The sequence below is a fragment of the Bos grunniens genome, chromosome 17 (genome assembly GCF_055505025.1).
Source record: "Bos grunniens cultivar Pamir isolate PY7600 chromosome 17, Bosgru_T2T1.0, whole genome shotgun sequence".
NCBI classification, from domain to species: Eukaryota; Metazoa; Chordata; class Mammalia; order Artiodactyla; family Bovidae; genus Bos; species Bos grunniens.
The window spans coordinates 35,683,525-35,705,482 of record NC_141181.1 but is presented as its reverse complement, the minus strand read 5'-3'; the positions used below and the strand labels follow the sequence as shown (position 1 = coordinate 35,705,482).

General features: G+C 33.6%; 1 protein-coding gene across 15 annotated transcripts in view; it reads left to right on the top strand.

The window, feature by feature from the left end:
• BLTP1 (bridge-like lipid transfer protein family member 1) overlaps nt 1–21,958 on the top strand; it is a 195,190-nt gene that overhangs the window by 130,234 nt on the left and 42,998 nt on the right. For all 15 annotated transcript variants that reach the window (XM_086346902.1, XM_086346895.1, XM_086346910.1 and 12 more), the window contains 9 exons: nt 753–991; nt 4,777–5,021; nt 7,142–7,247; nt 11,489–11,586; nt 12,327–12,512; nt 14,161–14,329; nt 15,857–16,068; nt 17,167–17,365; nt 20,355–20,414. In XM_086346902.1, the coding sequence (XP_086203028.1) occupies nt 753–991; nt 4,777–5,021; nt 7,142–7,247; nt 11,489–11,586; nt 12,327–12,512; nt 14,161–14,329; nt 15,857–16,068; nt 17,167–17,365; nt 20,355–20,414 (1,514 nt within the window). The remainder of the gene's footprint in view (nt 1–752; nt 992–4,776; nt 5,022–7,141; nt 7,248–11,488; nt 11,587–12,326; nt 12,513–14,160; nt 14,330–15,856; nt 16,069–17,166; nt 17,366–20,354; nt 20,415–21,958) is intronic.

Sequence of the window (21,958 nt, the reverse complement as noted above, 5' to 3'; positions counted from 1 at the left end):
TACAATCTTATAGCCTGCCAGGGTCCTTCTGTCCATGGCATTTTCCAGGCAAGAATACTGGAGTGGGTTGCCATTTCCTTCTCCAGGAGATCTTCCCAACCCAGGGATTGAACTCACATCTCCTGCACTGGCAGGCGAGTTCTTTACCACTGAGCCACCAGGGAAGCCCAGGGTCAGACTGATTGAATTCAAAACTGATTTTACAAATTCATAGTTATGCTTCCTCATTAGTAAAATGAAGATAATAGTACCTACTCACAGGATTTTTGTTAGATGAATAAATGATATGAAATGTACAAGGCACTAAGAATAGTACCTGGCACATAGGAAGCACTCAAATAACTATTATTTGTTTTTGTTGATGTTAGTTATTATTATTCATAGTGGTAGTAATAATAGTGGCAAGTAATAGTATTGTATCAACAGAATTGCATGATGGTTAAGTCATAGAATCTGGAATCAGACAAACTTCTGGTTTCACATTAATGATATGAATGATCTTCGGACAGCCTTAACATCCAGTTTATATTGTTATTACTTGATTACTTTTCCAGATCATTTTTCAGTGGGTGTTTGAGGAAGACTTAATATGATCTGGTATTGGAAAGAAAATGTGTTCACAGTTCATTTTTTCTGTTTTTCATTGAGAATTCCAATTTTATACAATTTTTATTTTTTATACAATTTAAATCTTAGTAGCTGTTCTGTTTGTGTCCCTTTTTCACCTTTTAAACTTTCTTTTTGCTTTATAGCCCACAGCCTGTAAAAGAAGATATTGCAACCCCCCTACCTTCTGAAAAAACCCCAACAAGTGTTAATCAAACTCCTATTGAAACAAATGAATTTCCTCAACTACCAGAAGGTTTAGAGAAGAAGCCTATTGTCCTTAAGTTCAGTGCCATGTTAGATGGTATAGCCATTGGAGCAGCACTTTTACCATCTCTGAAAGCAGAATACAAGATGGGACGAATGAGAAGCCACGGAATGACAGGTAACACTGAAGTTTGAATTCATTCTTAAAATGTATTAGTGGTTTTGAGTATTAGTAATATTTTGGTGAAAGGCAAATTTGGTTTTATAGAATTATATTAAAATTTAAATCATTTTAATCAAAACACTTTTAAATTTCATTAACAGTGTTTTTCATTCAGTCAAGTGAAAATAGCAACACACTTCATTGAGTGACATCATGGACCCTGTTTTCATTTGAAGTCTTTAGAGTTATCCGCTATTTAGAGACCATTTCCAATTTAAGTTGAATACATTTTTACATCTGTTAGGTTCCTATAGCCTGAATTGGTTTATTTTCACATTGAGTACGTTTAGCTTTAATCAGAGGTTGTGTTTTGTGATCCTTACATATCCTCTCCAAAAGTCACTTCGCTGTTGTATTTTTTTTCTGAAATGTATCCTGTTTTTCAATCTGTTAAAATATTTTTCTCTTAGTCTATTGACATTATAAATTACATTAGTAGTTTAAAAACATATATACACATATGTGAGTTCAGTTCAGTTCAGTCGTTTAGTCATGTCTGACTCTTTGCGACCCCATGGACTGCAGCACGCCAGGCCTCCATGTCCATTACCAACTCACAGTGCTTACTCAGACTCATGTCCATAGACTTGATGATGCCATCCAACCATCTCTTCCTTTGTCTACATCTTCTCCTCCTGCCTTCAATCTTTCCCAGCATCAGGGTCTTTTCCTGTGAGTCATTTCTTCACATCAGGTGGCCAAAGTATTGGAGTTTCAGCCTCAGCATCAGTCCTTCCAATGAATATTCAGGACTGATTTCCTTTAGGATGAACTGCTTGGATCTCCTTGCAGTCCAAGGACTCTCAAGAACCTTCTCCGACACCATAGTTCAAAAGCATCAGTTCTTTGGTGCTCAGCTTTCTTTGTATTCCAACTCTCACATCCATACATGACTACTGGAAAAACCATAGCTTTGACTAGACAGACCTTTGTTGGCAAAGTAATGTCTCTGCTTTTGAATATGCTGTCTAGGTTGGTCTTAGCTTTTCTTCCAAGGAACAAGCGTCTTTTAATTTTATGGCTGCAATCACCATCTGCAGTGATTTTGGAGCCCAAGAAAATAAAGTCTGTCACTGTTTCCATTGTTTCCCTATCTATTTGCCATAGATGGCAAAGTGATGGGACCGGATGCCATGACTTAGTTTTCTGAATGTTGAGTTTTAAGCCAACTTTTTCACTCTCCTCTTTCACTTTCATCAAGAGGCTCTTTAGTTCTTCACTTTCTGCCATAAGGATGGTGTCTTCTGCATATCTGAGGTTATTGATACTTTTCCCGGCAATCTTGATTCCAGCTTGTGCTTCATCCAGCCCAGCATTTCTCATAATTTACTCTGCATATAGGTACATATGGTACCTGGTAAATAACCAGGGTGACAGTATACAGCTTTGATGTATTTCTTTCCCTACTTGGATCCAGTCCGTTGTTCCATGTCTGGTTCTAACTGTTGCTTCTTGACCTGTATACAGATTTCTCTGGAGGCAGGTCAGGTGGTCTGGTATTCCCATCTCTTCCAGAATTTTCCACAGTTTGTTGTGATCCACACAGTCAGAGGCTTTTGTGTAGTCAATAAAGCAGAAATAGATGTTTTTCTGGAACTCTTGCTTTTTTGATGATCCAAAAGATGTTGGCAATTTGATCTCTGGTTCCTCTGCCTTTTCTAAAACCAGCTTGAACATCTGGAAGTTCATGGTTCACATACTCTTGAAGCCTGGTTTGGAGAATTTTGAGCATTATTTTGCTCATGTGTGAAATGAGTGCAATTGTGCAGTAGTTTGGACATTCTTTGGCATTACCTTTCTTTGGGATTGGAATGAAAACTGACCTTTTCCAGTCCTGTGGCCACTGCTGAGTTTTCCAAATTTGCTGGCATATTGAGTGCAGCACTTTCACAGCATCATCTTTCAGGATTTGAAATAGCTCAACTGGAATTCCATCACCTCCACTAGTTTTGTTCTTATAGTGATGCTTCGTAAGGCCCACTTTACTTTTCATTCCAGGATGTCTGGGTCTAGATGAGTGATCATACCATCGTGGTTATCTGGGTCATGAAGATCTTTTTTGTATAGTTCTTTTGTGTATTTTTGCCACCTCTTCTTAATATCTTCTGCTTCTGTTAGCATACCATTTCTGTCCTTTATTGAGTACATCTTTGCATGAAATGTTACATACCATTTCTGTCCTTTATTGTGTACATCTTTGCATGAAATGTTCCCTTGGTATCTCTGATTTTCTTGAAGAGATCTCTAGTCTTTCCCATTCTGTTGTTTTCCTCTAGTTCTTTGCATTGATCACTGAGGAAGGCTTTCTTATCTCTCCTTGCTGTTCTTTGGAACCCTACATTCAAATGGGTATATCTTTCCTTTTCTCCTTTGCCTTTTGTGTCTTTTCTTTTCTCAGCTATTTGTAAGACCTTCTTAGACAATCACTTTGCCTTTTTGCATTTCTTTTTCTTGGGGATGCTCTTGATCACTACCTCCTGTACAGTGTCACAAACCTTGGTCCATAGTTCTTCAGGCACTCTGTTTATCAGATCTAATCCCTTGAATCCATTTGTCACTTCAACTGTGTGTAAGGGATTTGATTTAGGTCATACCTGAATGGTCTACTAGTTTTCCCCTACTTTGTTCAATTTAAGTCTGAATTTGGCAATAAGGATTTGTGAATAAATGTATGTATGTATTTATATATATGTGTGTATATATATAGTGTGTATGTGTATGTATTTATTCCTGGCCACAGATCTTGATTTTAATAAAGTTTCTGCTACTCTTTAATTTCCTCATAAGGAATTGGGGAAATTTGGCCTGAATAATGGTTTAGGTTGTATATTTATAATTGAACAACTACATGCCAAATTGTTGATTTAAGTGTTTAGAACCAGCAGTAAACTGCAACTCATGCCATATCCTTATTTGGAATATGTTCCCATTATTAATTATTGTTAAAGTCAAAGAAACATGCGATTATATAATTTTATACTTAATGTTTTCAGTAAGTATAAGTTAATTGATTTGACAGTTTCTCTGTTTCCTTCCATACCAAATCAGGATCAGGAGGCAAATTATCAACTGCTAACTGTTCTCTGTGAAGAAAACATTGTGTGGAATAGTGCTTTCTGTTTTTTTGTTTTGTTTTTGCACTTAGTGAATTTCTGTTGTTTTAACTCTTGTAATAAGGGCAGTTTCTTTTCTACCTTCTGTGAAATTAAAAACATTTTTAACTGTTCCTCTAGCACCAATGCTGCACACCTATTAGGCTTAATAAGTGATACTTGCTGGCTTAGTAATACTGGCTGACTGTTTATAGTAACCATTTGTTGTTATTCAGTTACTAAGTCATGTCTGACTCTTTGTTACCCCATAGACTGCAGCACGCCAGGCTCCCCTGTGCTTCACTATTTCCCGGGGTTTGCTCAGATTCATATCCACTGGAGTTGGTGATCTTATCTAATCATCTCATCCTCTGCTGCCCCGTTCTCCTTTTGCCTTCAATCTTTCCCAGCATTAGGGTCTTTTCCAATGAGTCAGCTTTTTTCAGGTGGCCAAAGTATTGGGGCTACATATATTTAAAAACAGGAAAATTTTCTAAGCATATTTAAAGTATCCTTCTCATATCTTTAATCATAGGTTTTGGGAAATGCATACTTTTTTCATACTCACCATTTATTGGACATAGTAAGTAATGAAATGAGTGAATGAGCACCTGAACAACAAAAATAATTTCTCTTTTTTTCTTACAGGTGCACAGACCAGGTTTACATTTGAGCTGCCAAATCATAGACTGCGTTTTACTTCAAAAGTTTCTGCCACAGATATGTCAACCATTCCTCCTTCTGCCAGTCTTAACCTTCCTCCGGTCACTATGTCAGGGAAATATATAATGGAAGAGCATGATAGTTACTCAGATCAAGTGTGGAGTATAGATGAACTGCCTTCCAAGCAAGGGTACTATTTACAGGGAAATTATCTACGTTGTGTGGCAGAAGTAAGTTCACTTTAAAATTTTCTTATTCTTTGTAATTTAGGAGCCTTTGGGATTTAGGTCTACCAAAATATGTAGTGATCCAAATTTTTGAGAGAAATCATCAAATCATTTATTGCTACAGAATTTTCTGCTATGTCTGGTGGAAGTGTGTGTGTGTGTACAGGTGTCTCTCTCCTTATAGTTTTATTTAAACATTTTTTTCTTGTTTTAGTCATCTTTGGATTCATATTTATTATATTGGTTGCCACATGCATCTCTGCAGTATTTTCATTATTCTTTTGATTATAAAAAAGCTAATAGTATTTAACATTGGTCAGGTGCTGCATGTGCACTGACTTGTACAGTTCTTAAATCAGCTCTTTGAGATAGATATTTTATTCTCATTTATAAGTAGAGAAACTCAACCTTTCGGGTGCTTACGTGATTCATCTAGGTATACATACTTATTAACAATATAAAGGTCACACAGAGAGAAAAAATAATTATAAGCACATTCACAGACTAGTTTCTGTACTAGGGCAAGTTGAAAACAAGCATACCTGAGTCCATTGTTATTTTTTCCCTTTATATCTGTACAATTAGCACAAGTTTAAAAAGCATTTGGGTATATTTTTCATTTGATTCATGGTAAGTAGGTCATTTGTTACTGTCCTAATTTGTTACAGTAGAAAATTGAATTTAAAGAGATTAAATGACTTTCCCTAAGTCCCCCAGCTATCAACTGAGAGATGCTTGAATCAAAGGCATGCTTGTCCCTCAGCTTACTTTGTGAGAAAAAACTGCAGCCTTCTCAGAAATCAATTTGACAACTATTTGTTTTATAAATTTTATTCTCTAGAATCTGAAGCATCTATAAGAATGCTCTATGGCTTCTTTCTAGAAATATTGCAGCTTGTAGGATATAGCTAAGTCTGGTTTGCCTTCTTTAGACTCTGCTTGTCCTAGAACCTCTCATGTACAACATGCTAGAAGTCTAATATTTACTTACTAAAAAGTAGATTATAAAGGCTATTTCATTTGTGCTTTCTACTTCTGAAAAATAAGTGTCCCAAACTCTAGTTTGGCAATACTATTATTAATATTTCATTTGACAGAAAGTAAAGCAAATCCAATCCAGTATATTGCATAATTCCTTATTAATGTTAGCTATTATAAAGATATAAAGTTTATAATTGGGACAGAATACCATCCTAAATTTACTGAGAATGCAGTTAACTACAAACATTTGAAAGAGTCTAAAGTTGCATCTCTCTGAGAGTTGCCCATTTTACTATGGCCTGAAATAGACACATGTGAAAATCATCTTTACCCATCTGATACTACTCTGTCCACAATGAAAGTGCAACTTAGACTTTATGTGACTTCTCATTTAAGAAAAGACTGCTTACATGTATTTTGCACTTAACTTTTGATCAACATGTGAACACTATCAAAGTGACAAATGTTGAAGCATTTCCCTTACTCATAAAGATGCTTCGATTCATTGTAAATAAGCTCAAATCCAATTAAGCCCTGATTTCTATTTAATCTATTAGTTAATTGTTGTCAGAAATTCTCTATACTAATCATGGGACATGCATTATAGTAAAGCTGAGTTTAGTATATCTGATTTGCTAATTCAGCTTCATGTAAGCTAATATAAGTTTCATGAGAACCATAATTTTGTTGTTTTTATTCACAGTTGTATCCTTAGCATCTAATGCAATACGCAGAGTAGATGGTCAATAAATATTTGAATGAGTAAAAACATTTTCTTTCACTTATACTGGCCCATTGTTCTAACACTAAAACAGTGGCCATTAAAAATAAATATTACTCTGCATAATCAGTATTGAAATTAGCAGGTTACATAGTTAAAGTATAATTTTCATTCATTTTCAAAAGATTTCTCTTACCTTATTGTCTACTGTTATTTTTTTAAAATAAGGAGAAATGGTGTCTAACAATGTCAGGCCAGTAGAATATTAAGGAATCTGAGTATTTTGACCCTTCATCAGTATATTAATTTAAAGTATCATGTAAGTAATTGTTCTTCCTCACAGTTTGGGATGACTTATGTGAAATGTCTTTAAGATTAATATAGTCAATATGTAATCTAATATTCTGATTTTGTTTGGCAGGTTGGTTCATTTGAACATAATCTTACAACTGATCTTCTAAATCACCTGGTATTTGTACAGAAAGTATTCATGAAGGAAGTTAATGAAGTAATACAAAAAGTTTCTGGTAAGATGATCTGCTACCTTACAATATAGAACATTCTCACTGGCTATAGGATGGTCCACGTACCAGTAATATAAGTATTGATTCTGTCATTTAGATAAAATTATTAACTTCCTAAAAACTCTGTATTCCTTTTATGGCTTTCTCACCTACAGATGCTCCTGCTTATTACTTTTTTTATGTGTAATATATACATTTATAATTTATTTACTGTAAACTATACAAAGCTCCCTATGCTTCCCTTCCAAAAAAAAAAAAAACCAGCTTAGAGTGTGTCTGTTAATTAACTAATCTTAATCATTGTGGACAGAATTTATTTATTTATTTATTTATTTTTTTGGACAGAATTTAGATCAGTTTTAAGATTTTGATTTTAATCTACATCAGATGGTGACTATATGCTGGCTACATGGTAAATTGTCTGTAGCAACCCTTATTATATTTTTGCTGTTTCTCAAGAGTCAATTACAAGTAACCTTCTTAATCCCTATTTTACATTTTAACAGGAAATATATATCTTATTTAAAAATGTTTATTTGATTTTTAATTCACAAGATAGAGTATTAAGAGGAATTAGGGTGGAAAACAAGTTAACTGTATAACAGTTCTTGAGGCTGAATATTTCCAAAGTGAATATAAATAATCATTTTAAAATAATAGTTAAGCTTCACCAATAAAATGGCATCAAGAGGTGAGTCCTCCATTGTTGATAAATAAATTAATTCATTTTACAAATTTATTAAGTATCTATTCAATTATATTTGTGATGAGTTCTCTGAATGACAAGAAGAGGGTGCTGTGTCTATGCCAAAGGAAAAACTAACATATTCTAAGGAATCAGAAAAGGCTTCACACAAAGGAAGTCATATTCAAAACCTCACAAGTGAAGTCTCATTTGGCAAGAAAGGAGAGAGAAGATTCAGGCAGAGCTTATGGGCCAGTATTTGATAAGGCTTTGAAGGAGGACAGAACATGGATTAGGAAATTGAATTACATGGATAAGGAAATCGAATTATGTATAGCAACTGTGTGTGCAAGAGATTTTCCTGGTTCTCCTGGGTTGATTCTGCTTGTGTCTGAAGTTAGGAAGCTACTTGATGGTCACACTGATGAGGCCTAACAGAGGTATAAACACTTACAAGTGAAGTAGAACAAATCAATTAGGAGTTTTGGAATTTTTCTGAAAATGGTTGACTACAAACCATTAAGGAAGTGATGAATATATAGCAGAAGCCCTTTCTGCCACTAAAGGTGTCTCTTCTTGGAGATATACAGAAGTTTTGATGTGGCCTATTTACCTGGTTAAAGTCACATTAGAACATTATTTATACAAATTAAGACCTTTTCAAAACTGCTATTGCTAAATATGTATAATTAAAAAAACAAACCCTTCCAGTAACTAATCTTGTATCTCTTACAGTACAAGTGTAGAGTTCCTGGTATTAGTATGGTACTGTAAGCCGTACTTAAAGTGGTTTTGATGAAAGAGAAAGGCTTTTCTTAACCTTTGAATTACATCACTAGGAGTTATAAGAAAAGTAGGTCTATGAATAATGAACTGGAAAAGGAAACTGGAAATTAATGTTCTACCCATGAAGACTTGCCAATTACTGTGAAAAATAAAGAGCTCAGACAATGATGCCAATTTGGCTAGTGGCCAGATCTGCTTCCTGAACCATTCCTTCCTAACTGCAGAGACAGCATGAATCCTAGGGAAATAGCTGAAACATAAGTCACATATCATCCAGATGGTCGAGGGCCTCATGGAACACAGATGTTCCCTTATCTTTCTCAAAACCCGAGAATGTAACAGATTATTGAGAGGGAGTGCTTTGAATCCTTGTAGCCCAATTGCTTAGTATTCTAATGTCTGTATTGCTTCCCTACTCTCCCATAATCCTCACGATGATTTTCCTTATTTATTTTTAAAACTTTTTCCTCATGCTTTCCCTTTATGTTACATTTAGGTTTAGGATATTTTCTATTGCATAGGAATACTCATGTTCACAACCATCATCAAGTTTGTTAGGAAAATTCTTTTTTGAAGAATCAGTTCTTACAATCTTAATTGTGCATAGCCTGCCTGGGTTTCAGAAAGCTGTAGGTAAGCACTGACCTGGTAAAGAGAGGAGATCTATCTTTTATTATGTACAGCCCGATGTGTGTAATCTATTTGTAATGTATTAGTAATATATTTGGAGAAGGCAATGGCACCCCACTCCAGTAATTTTGCCTGGAAAATCCCATGGACGAGCCTGATGGGCTGCTGTCCATGGGGTCGCTAAGAGTCGGATACAACTGAGCAACTTCCCTTTCACTTTTCACTTTCATGCATTGGAGAAGGAAATGGCAACCCACTCCAGTGTTCTTGCCTGGAGAATCCCAGGGACGGGGGAGCTTGGTGGGCTGCTGTCTATGGGGTCACACAGAGTTGGACTCGACTGAAGTGACTTAGTAGTAGTAGTAGTAATATATTTATATATATATGAAATAAGGTTACCAGTTTTACAATTAGATCAGGTATATGTTTAATTCATAACAAGGTAAAAAACTGTAGAGTTAATGTACCTAGTAGTGTCTCTGATATTTCCATAAACTAAAAAGATTGTGTAATACATTTTGTAAGAGGCAGAGCTTGTCTTTTAAGTTAAAATTTTTTGAAACTATATAAAACATATTCAGCTTTCTGGTTTGTCCTTCTATTTCAATATTTTATTGGCTATTCTGGGTATTTTGTCTCTTCACATACACCTTAGAATGAGTTTGTTGATATCCACAAAATAAGTTGGTAGGATTTGGATTGCATTGAATTTAGAGATCAAGTTAAGAAGAACTGATGTCTATCTTTTATCAGAGTTTTGTAGTTTTTCTCATGTAGATCTTGTACATATGTTGTTAATTTATATTAATACCTAAGCATTTTAATTTTTGTGGAAATGTAAATGGTATTGGGTTTTAAATTTCACATTCCACTGTTTATTGCTGCTGTATAGGAAAGTGATTGATGTTTGTATATTATTAAACTTTGTATCCTGTAACCTTGCTATAATCATTTATTGGTTCCAGGAACTTCTACATAGATGATCAAGTCCTTTGTGAACAAAGACAGTTTTATTTCTTCCTTCCCAATTTGTATATCTTTTATTTCCTTTTCTTGTCATATTGCATTAGCTAGGACTTCTTGTATGATGTTGAAAAGGATTGGTAAGAGGGGCTATGCTTGCTTTGTACTATGAGGGGTATGTACTATGAGGGCTATGCTTTGCTTCCATTATCATAGTGGAAAAACTGAAAGCTTTTCACCAATTAGCATGGTTTTAGCTAAAGATTTTTTTTTTAGATATTCTCTGTCAAATTGAGGAAGTTCTACTCTGTTTTTAGTTTATTGAAAGTTTTTATTATCAGGTTTTGAATTTTGTCAAATGCTTTTTTTGCATCTCTTAATAAGATCATGTGACTTTTATCCTTTAGCCTGTTGATGTGATTAATGAATTACATTAATTTATTACCTACTGGGAAGAAACTTCCCATCTCACATTTGCTCCCTTGGATGATGCTAAATTCAGTACACATAGAAAAAGAGGAATCATTTTGAGATAGAATATTTGAAAGATAAACATGCAGAAAAGCTTTTAAAATAAGACAAAGAGAAGTGGAAGCAGAGATTGGATTTCAAAATGTTAGAACATTATTTCCTGAATACCACATAGCCTGAGCAACAAATGGTTTATTAATAGGAACTTTATCCCCAGGGTCCTCTACCCCAATTTTTTCTTAAATGTATAGGACAAACTTTTATTATCACAATCTTTGTTATTAAAATCTGTTATCTTATTTTTCATTTTTCCACATTTAGTTTTTCGTTTGTTCTTTTTTGTTTAAAGAACATGTAGAAGTAAATAACCAAGGTCGTATTTTTGATTGAAGAAATTTTTTCATTGTACTTTTTCCTTCAAATATATTTTCTGAGATGTATAATCATGTTTGGTATAGTTATATGTATAATGTTTTAATTTAGGCCATATAAAAAGTTCTTAATTTTCTATATATGTAGTACTGTCCCTATCTTATATCTTCCATCTGCCTCAGTGAAATGTGCCATGGCTAGAGTTCCCTGTTAAAGATTCAGTTAATGATCAGTAAAAAGGAATGTGTGTGTGTTTAAACACATAACATAATTACTCTATTCCTTTTGAAGAAATTGCCTCAGACCTTCAATTATCTAATTAGTTACCCTCTTTTAGGCGGGGAGCAGCCCATTCCTCTTTGGAATGAACATGACGGAACAGCGGATGGAGAGAAGCCTAAAATTCTACTCTATTCTTTGAACTTGCAGTTTAAGGTAACATAAATAATAATATAATAATGATTCCTTAAGAAGTATTTTTCCACTTAATGTATGCTTTTAGAAAACTAATATGATACATGAATATTCCAAATAGAAAATAAAATTGAAGTATTAAATATAACCCTATTCACTTAGAGAAGAAACCTTAACAATTGAATATCCTTTAGGATTTTTCCTGTTTGTATTTAAATATATATATATTTCTGCCTTTATAAAAACTTTGAATACCTCTCCACTTCAGAACATTTAGATCTACTTTATCTTCTTAAACGTCTGTGCTATATTATACAGTCGTAACAATTTAAGTACTTCCTTCTAATGAACATTGATTTTTTTCTGATTATTGCTATTATAAATTACTCTATAAGAAATGTTTTGTACACTTGTCCAATTAAAATAATACCTTAATGTAAATCTTATTACTTCTAATATTTATGATATGTGTTCTTAAAAATAAAAATTATTCATATCAAATAGCTACTTGTTATTAATGTATTTAACCCATGAAGAGTCTGTATTTTGAATACAAAATACTGAAATGAATTTAATAGCTAAAAAAGTTCCTACTGACATGAGAAATTAAAGGATGTTGCCAGTTTTATCAGTTCAATAGGCATCCAAGATATTTTAGAACTTGGTATTTTATTTATCACGTATTGAAATATTTCATTTGAATGGGTGTATATTGTTGATTTAAGATTATTTTTTTCCTCCAAACATATATAAACTACTAGGGTATTCAGGTAACGGCCACAACTCCCTCAATGAGAGCTGTACGATTTGAAACTGGGTTGATTGAACTGGAACTTTCAAACAGACTTCAAACCAAAGCTTCACCAGGAAGTAGCAGCTATCTGAAACTGTTTGGTAAATGCCAAGTGGATTTAAATCTGGCTCTAGGACAGATTGTCAAACATCAGGTGAGTGCTGAATATGTTGATATTAAAACTGACTTTTAAACGCTGCATATCATTTTGAACTACTTTAAGTATTATTATACTTTAAAAAGTATTTAGTTTAAGTTCTGAAAATTTGATTGTAAATTCTAATGAAAATTCATTAAAGAAGGCCCTTATAATTTTATCTGGCATTTCATTTGAGTATTTTGGCAGTATATTGTTCTGGCAAATACAATCACATGAAATTTAATCTAGTATCTTCATGAATACTTATAATTTCTCTTGAAATTAGAGTTTTGTTAACACTCTATATTAACATTGCACGTATGCTAAGTAGCTTCAATCATGTCCAACTCTGTGTGACCCTATGGAGTGTAGCCCACCAGGCTCCTCTGTCCATGGGATTCTCCAGACAAGAATATTGCATTACCTGCGTTTGCCAGGTAGGTTTTTTTTACCACTAGTGCCATCTAGGAAGCCCCCTGTATTAACATTAGTCAATCCTATAAATGTTACTGGGCTTCCCTGGTGGCTCAGATGGTAAAGAACCCGCCTGCAATGCAGGAAACCTGGGTTCGATCCCGGGGTTGGGAAGATCCCCTGGAGGAGGGCATGGCAACCCACTCCAGTATTCCTGCCCGGAAAATCTCCATGGACAAAGGAGCCTGGCAGCCTACAGTCCATGGGGTCACAGAGTCAAACACGAATGAGTGACTAAGCTCCTGTCTGAATAATGGCAAATTTTGTATGCCATAATGTTAAACATGTAAAGTTAAACATATATATAAACACACACACACACACACACACACATAGAGTAGTAAATCAGATGCTGTTTATAAAAACTTAGCTTTCATAGCTCATGAAGGAATTTCTGTTTTGCTAAAAATTAGGTAGATTTTTAATCATTTTCCTTCTTTACTTTGAAGACCTGATTAAAAGAATACCAGTCACACTTTTAAAACTGAATGGCTATATTAAAGATTATGTGGGGGAATAAATGAACAAAAATTTCATGTCATCTCTAGAAAAACTAATTTTTTCTAATAGAAGCACAGTTTGAGAGATCTAATTATCTTGCCATTGAGAATATGAACCTAATCCTAGCTGTTGTATGGATTTTATGTATCACTTCCTATTTACTTCTTATATACCCATTCATATTGTATATCAATTTCAAATGTTATGGTATAGAGTATCAGGAATTTATCATTGACAAATGAAATGAAGAAAAGTGTACTGTAGTTCTTTTGGTGAACAATACCAGCTTCCCTGATAGCTCAGTTGGTAAAGAGTCCGCCTGCAATGCAGGAGACCCCGGTTCAATTCCTGGGTCAGGAAGATCCGCTGGAGAAAGGATAGGTACCCACTCCAGTATTCTTGGGCTTGCCTTGTGGCTCAGCTGGTCAAGAATCCACCTGCAATGTGGGAGACCTGGGTTCAATCCCTGGGTTGGGAAGATCCCCTGGAGAAGGGAAAGGCTACCCACTCCAGTATTCTGGCCTGGAGAATTCCATGGACTGTATAGTCCATGGGTCGCAAAGAGTTGGACACAACTGAGCGACTTTCACTTTCACCATTAATGGTGTTTAAAACTTTTAATTTTAAAAATTAGAACATTTAAAACATTTCCGTTATTTGATTTTATTGAGCTTTTCATTTATCTTAGGTTTATGAGGAAGCTGGTTCTGATTTTCATCAAGTTGCCTATTTTAAAACTAGAATTGGATTAAGAAATGCCCTGCGAGAAGAAATAAGTGGTTCTTCAGATAGGGAAGCTGTGCTTATTACCTTGAATCGACCAATTGTGTATGCACAGCCCGTGGCCTTTGATAGAGGTAAGATGAAATCTATCAATACTACTTTGTCAGATTTAGAAATGTTTTAGTAATACTAGAGAAAGTCATCTGTAGTTTACCAGTGTAAATGCTTGACAGTAAATGTCTCTTAAATTTGAAATGTGAACATCCAAAAAAAGTTTGTGTATTCTCATCAGTTTTTGAAGTTACTTTACTTTTTAAGTTATTTGCTTTTTACATGAATCTATAGGAATGTCTGATTCAGAATTTTAATTTTAATGCTAAGTTTTTTGGTTTGGGTAACTATTACACCCATTCTTCTTGGCAGTGTCTTTATTCATTTATTCTGTAAACATTTATTGTTCACTATATAGAAATGGAATATACATACAGAAAACAGGAACTCTGCCCTCAAGGAGCTCTCAGTTCAGTGGAAAGAGAGCAAAGTTGACTGCAGAGTTGAAATATATATATATATATATATTTTTCTTCTGATATACTAGGGAGTTCTCTAACTTTCTCTGTGCTTCTCAGAGAAGAAATTAATGTTTTAGGTTCAACTTGGAGTTAGGAGTTTACTCAGGAGATAGGAAATGCAAGCTTGTCCTATTTTACCTCCGTAGTTAGGAACTAAATAAATATTTGCCAAGTGAAAAAGAAAAGGAATATACATGTATAAATATATATTAGCAGGGGCCCAAGAAAGTATAGCAGCAACTTTCATAAAGGAAAATGATGAGAAATAAAGCTATGATAGGGTCTAATTAATGTCTCTTGGGCAGATAGTAATGGTTATTTTAGAAGTAATAAAGAACTATTTATGAAGCCATAAAATAAACTGGTGATGGGCATTGAATGTTGATAAGATCAGTTCATTAGAAAACTACCTCTAACATTTTGTTTTGCTAAATCTGGTACACTTTTTTTTTTTTTTTTTTTTCATTTCTCATCTTACCATCCTCTGGTCAGCTTCCAGTGATTCCTTAAAAGTACTTTCTACTCTTGTATCCATGTCATAACTCTTGCTTTTCCTTCTACTTCTCTGACCTCTTCATCTTTATCTTAAGACTCCCCCTCTGTATATAGCATTAAATGATGGTTTATTTACCCTCAGATTTCATTTTTATTACAAACTCAAATTGTTTTTACTCCTCTCTCTAAATCACACTTTTAAAATGTATGCTTCTAGTACTACATACCTCTCCTTCAAGAATTTTTAACAGTTGTAACAGAAAGCTTTGTACGGTCAGGGACCATGTTTGTTTTCCTTTGTGATTCCGTCCCAGCGCTTACCATAAAGTAGGCATTTCACAAGTAATTCATTAAATGAGTGACTAGACCTGAATTATCTTCTGTGTTTTGCCATTTTGCAGTTTCCTGCTTTCTGCTTTTTTCATTTGTCTGGTTGACTGTATCCTCTTAGATTCTTTCTAGTTCTAATTTTACAATTTTCTGGGACTAATTTTTATTAATCAACAAGATTTTATAGTTATACAGTTTTACTTGCCATGTAGATTTACAGCTTTGATTTTAATATTTCCTTTGCCCTGTCTTAATTATCAAAAGCTGTGCTGTTTTGGCTGAATTATAAAGCCGCATATGACAATTGGAATGAACAACGAATGGCTTTACATAAAGATATTCATATGGCTACGAAGGAAGTGGTAGATATGCTGCCTGGTATCCAGCAAACGTCAGCCCAGGCATTTGGGACTCTCTTCCTGCAGCTCACTGTGAATGATCTGGGAATTTGCCTGCCTATCACAAATACTGCACAGGTATAAAAAATAGAATCACAGTCCAAGATTTAGAACTAAACATTTCTACTAATGATTTTTTGTGTGTGTACAGAGTATAACAATAAATATTTTCAGGATAACAGTTTATAACTTGAGTTTACTAAATAGTAAGATTGAATTCCTTCCAACATTATTCATCCACGGAGTATTAAATGTGGATCTCATGAGACCTTTCTCTGAATCATTTTGATGTGGCTCATAACAGTAATGAGATTGACACCCATCTAATAAATCTTTATTTTTACTTTGTATTTAGCAAAGATATCTTTGGCATATACTTGTTGATAAAATAGAAACCTAACATATTTAAGAATATGATATAATACTGAGTAACTTCATCTAAAACAGGGTAGGGAATTTCCAAAGTCTTTTAAACTGTAATATTTAATGGTAACAAACTTCCAAGGTATATGTACTGGATTAAGCAGAAATAGTCTTTATGGTTTAAGAACAGTTCTCGGGAATGCATATTTGCACGCTCACTTGTATAAGAGAAAAAGCTGTGAACCCCTATTATGCTATGAAGTTATGATTATAACAAATACAGAGGTCTGTGTTTTATTGTTACAATTTACCTTAACCTGTAACCAGTTGTTGAACGAATGTATCTTCTAGTTATTGTTTGACAGGAAAGTGTTAAGAAAACTTCTGGGTTGAGGATTGGCAGTATGTGTTATGTTTGTGCTTCAGAAGTTGAAAAATGATAATACAGCATGTTGGACAGATTTCAGGAAAGCTATATACAGCAGGGATGGTTGTCAAAATGAATGTTCCCCACAACTAAAACAGAGACCTGAGATTTTAAAAAATAGATAATCAGACTTTTACATGTTTAGTTTTTAAAAAACTAAATGGCAAGTGCATATCACATGGGCAGTTTAATGTTTTAAAATAGCATCTTTCTAAGCTGCTTTTTAACAAAGCTCTCTAAGGTTGACTCTTTCTATATGTTGGGTCTTCTAAATCCTAGGAGATTTCCAAACTTTAAAAGTTGTCACCTTTTTTTGTATTTTGTATTTGTATTTTGTATTTGTATTTTGTATTAAAAAGTTGTCACCTTTTTAATGTATTTTGCAGTCTAATCACACTGGAGATCTTGACACTGGTTCTGCCTTAGTACTGACCATTGAAAGTACTCTCATCACTGCTTGTTCTTCAGAATCTCTAGTCAGTAAAGGACATTTCAAAAACTTTTGTATCCGTTTTGCTGATGGCTTTGAGACGTCATGGGATGACTGGAAACCAGAAATTCGTGGGGACCTAGTGATGAATGCCTGTGAGTATCTCTCATTTTCTGTATGAGCTTTATAATTTTTAAAAATTAAAAATAACCCCAATGTCATTAGTAAAACTAAAGGATGTTCATGTATAGAAATTTTATTGGACTTTGTGAAATAAAGACTGTTTCTAATTAAAGATACCAGAACATATTTGTGAAAAACTGCAGCTTTCAGTAGTTTAGGTAAGTAAACCAACTTGATATTCTTATTGATGATATAGCATTTGCTCACCCCCTGATTTTCGCTGTAATTGATTTATGAATGACCAGGTAAAGTATCTTTGTTCTGTGGGAATCTTGAAAGAAAGTGATATATGTATAAGATCCAGTTCATTCTATAACGTAATACAGGATAATCAGGAACTTGAGCCATAGGTAAATCCACACTTCCAAATATGTAGTATACAGAGTATAATTTGGGTGAATTCCTCTGATTCCATAATGCTCAAAGTTGGGAATAACTGAAGCTGTGTTTAATATGCTATTTTGAAGATACAGGAGTTTGTTTTTATTTTAATATTTTAAACATTATAGCAGATTTGATAAAGTGTCATTAATCTTATAATGAAAAATTGAGAATTAAAGGTTGTGAATTAAAATTCCTCAGTTAATCTGTAGACCAAAATTAATACTTACTTTCCAGAAGATGATATACTATTATTTAGCAATTTTCCCCTCTCTCCATTGGAAGAAAATCCCTCCATTTGTGGGTTTTCTTTAGGTATTTGGAAGACTTTCCAATGTTTTCATATCAAAAAATTAAAGTTTTGGTACTTAATTTTGGTAAAATTTTAGGTGAAATTCCTGGTTTTGAATGCTTTGCATTTAGATAATTAATAGGTAAAATACTAGGATGTCTTTGAAATACTTCAGGTTACTAAGAAGACTTGCTGTCGAAGTACTCAGGCTTAATACCCAGAAGACCAAAAATAGCTTTTATTAGCGTCCTTTACAAATAATCATTTTACATGGCTGTTATATATATTTTAAAAAGTCACCATAACCGTCTTTTGTTTGTGTGGTTTTTTTCCCTTAAAATAAATTTAAACCTGTTGATTTTTATTAAGGTGATATTTTGTCATCATTGTAGTCATATTGGATAAAGTATATTTGGAAGCAAAGGAAGAATACTGTTTCCTTAACAGTTTAAACAAAGGGAAAATGCATAAGAAATATACGTCTGACTCAATATCAAAAACATATTAAGAATATAAACAATAACTTAGCACTTCAGTGGACATTATACCAACAAAGTAGAACACTAATATGCTATAATAATTATGAAAATCATAATTTATTTTGAGTTTTGGAGGTTATCAAATGACTTGTATCTGTAACATGTTTATTGTTGAGTGTCTTGGGAGGATGGCAAAGGAGGTGAGTAGAGTAGTTGTTTTGTTGATAAAAAAGAATTCCAAATTGCAAATTTGCCAAGTAGTTTACTATTTTGTAGTTTTTATTAGTAATAAGTATACTTGCATGTAACTGATAATTTTTTTTTAAAGAGTCGAGTTTAGGGCAGAGAAATAAAAAGTTGGATTTTTTTTCAAAGATCATTTAAAAGTCATACCCTAGAAAAAAGGTGACCCACTGTAATTTTTTCTCTCAGTAATAATATTTGGGGGAAATGCAGTTAAAATTAGAAAGCAGGATCTGTAGGAAGTGTTCCATGGACCATTTAAATAAATAGTAAAGATTAGACTCTTTTCGTTAACATGTACTTAGAGAAGCTAAACTATTAGAAGTTTGAAAAATTCCAGTCTTTCTGCTAACACCTGGACAACAGCATTTGTTTGTCACAGCAAGAAAACAGCCATCCTGGATTTTGGTTGGTCCAACTCAAAGATGACAAGTACAATGGGAAGGAGCCCAGTTGGTTTCCTACTTCTCACTTTGAGGATTCAGGTCTAATCCTCAGAATTCTAATGTTCCTTATTAATACACCATGGCTCTGTATTCTATGAATTTATATAATTTTTTTTTAACTTTTAAAAATTCTCTTCCATTTCTTTGGATTGGAAGTCCTCAATGTTTTCTACCCTTTTTTAATTTACTAGCCTTAGTTATATTTCTCCATTTTCAAAGGATTTTGCTTTCATTCTAGCATGTTTAGATTTGCAAGGTTTGTTTAGGTTTTTCTTCTATTTTGCTGTGTTTTATAACTATGACATTAAAGGTGAATTAGGTAATGTGAGTTGCAGAAATACTATATTTGGGGAGAGTCTATTAAACAATTTAGGCTTTATTTTCTTTAAAAATTGTTTCAAGGATGGTATGTCTCTGCTTTTAAAACTGTTGATTTAATTAACCTCTAAAAAAAAGCTAAAGTTATCTGATTAAAGCTAAGTAATAGAAAATGCTTCAAAATTAAAGTTAGATGTGTTCTGAGAATAAGTCAATGGGCTCAGGAGACTGATCTTATGAGACTGACATCATGGTAGTCAGTCTTTTTTTTTTTTTATTTCTCATAAAAAGGTTCTTGTCAAACTAAAAGACAAGGCTGATGAATCATGTCTGTGAACTGATGTGGCAGTTCTTAGTTATCAAAAAATCAGTTTCAAAGTGTTTGCATTCTCAAAGTGCCATTTACTCATGATGGTACAAATTGTCACAGCATCAAGAAACTAGAGTTTCAGAGTTGGCCAGATATTGGCCAACAGATGAGGAAATCACACATTGAATGTAAAGGTAAAAGTGCAGGTACATTCTTTTTCTTTATTGAGGCATAGTTGATTTATATTCTGTTAATTTCAGGTATATGAGTTTAATTCTTAAAATCAATAAGAATAAAATATTGTGAGATATGAAGTAGATTTTGCAAGTCATCTAAGATAGTCCTTTTCTTTCTCCAGATTAGAAACTGAAATCTAGAGAGACTAGTAATCCTATTTATATTTAGATAATAATTTTTGAAAGAAAAATTACAGTGTATTTAACCACAAGCATAATTTTGTTAAAGATTATTTTGGGGGTGATTTTTGTGCAGGTGTAGTTCCAGATGGTACCTATGAAGTATGTTCCAGGACTACAGGACAGGCAGCTGCTGGTAAGTTTATATTTGGTATTACTTTTGCTATATGTATCAGGTAGAATTCTGCTTTTTTAAAATCTATTTTTCCTGCCTTTGTATTAGAGGATCTTTTAACTAAAACTTATTCTGTTATTCCCTAGTTTTTAAAAACTATTTTGCAATAACTAGTATATTTTTTTGAGAATTTATTTTATTTTGTTTTTATTTATTTATTTATTTATTTTATTTTATTTTTAAACTTTACAATATTGTATTGGTTTTGCCAAATATCAAAATCAATCCGCCACAGGTATACAGGTGTTCCCCATCGTGAACCTTCCTACCTCCTCCCTCCCCATACCATCCCTCTGGGTCGTCCCAGTGCACCAGCCCCAAGCATCCAGTATCGTGCATCGAACCTGGACTGGCGACTCGTTCCATATATGATATTATACGTATTTCAATGCCATTCTCCCAAATCATCCCACCCTCTCCCTCTCCCACAGAGTCCAAAAGACTGTTCTATACATCAGTGTCTCTTTTGCTGTCTTGTATACAGGGATATTGTTACCATCTTTCTAAATTCCATATATATGCGTTAGTATACTGTATTGGTGTTTTTCTTTCTGGCTTACTTCATTCTGTATAATAGGCTCCAGTTTCATCCACCTCATTAGAACTGATTCAAATGTATTCTTTTTAATGGCTGAGTAATACTCCATTGTGTATATGTACCATTAGTATATTTTTATTTATTTAACAATTAATTAGACAAGACCAGTGTATAACATAACTACAAAATGTTTTGGGAAAGACAAAGATGAATAAGATACACTTTCTACTCTATAAATTTAAATTCTAACAGGGTAGTTATGGCTCTGCAGTACAACTATAAACTGTAATAAGTGATAAGCTCAATAAAATATTGATACAAAATTCCAATTGCTATTGAAATTTATAGGAGGCAGATAAAATTTCTAAATTACAAAGGATACGAGATTGAGAGAAAGCTTTATGGAAGAATTAGCATTTAAACAGGGACTTGAAAGATGGATAAAATTGTTTCTTAGGCAAAAACGGAAAATATGAATAGGGAAAATTCAGGCAGAGAGAAAAATACCTGTTTTGTTAGAACACAGGTTCTAGTTAGCGTTGTCCAAATTGGCTGGAATAGTTATGTGAAAATAAGATGGGAAAAATCTTAAATCCCAAAATAAGGAGTTTGGACTTGATCTGGTGGACAATGAGAAAAGAACTGAATATTTTTGAGCAAGAAAGCAGAGGTGGCAGTATCAAAAAGGGATACTTTCATGGGTTAATTAGGAGAAAAATCTAGGAAACTGGTTAGGAGATACTATAGAAGTAATAACCTGTCTTGTCTCTGAGATAATAGCATAGTGTAAATTTTTATTATTTTGCCTGGTATAAAATTAGGGTAAGCAGGAGATATTTAAGAGCTCTTCAGATGTTGAGGAGCAGTAGAAACTGATTAAGATTAGTAGATTTCCTTTTCTCCTTATTATTCCCTCTTATCCTCCCAAACATAGTCCAAGTGCCCATCCTAAGTAAATTGTCCCAGA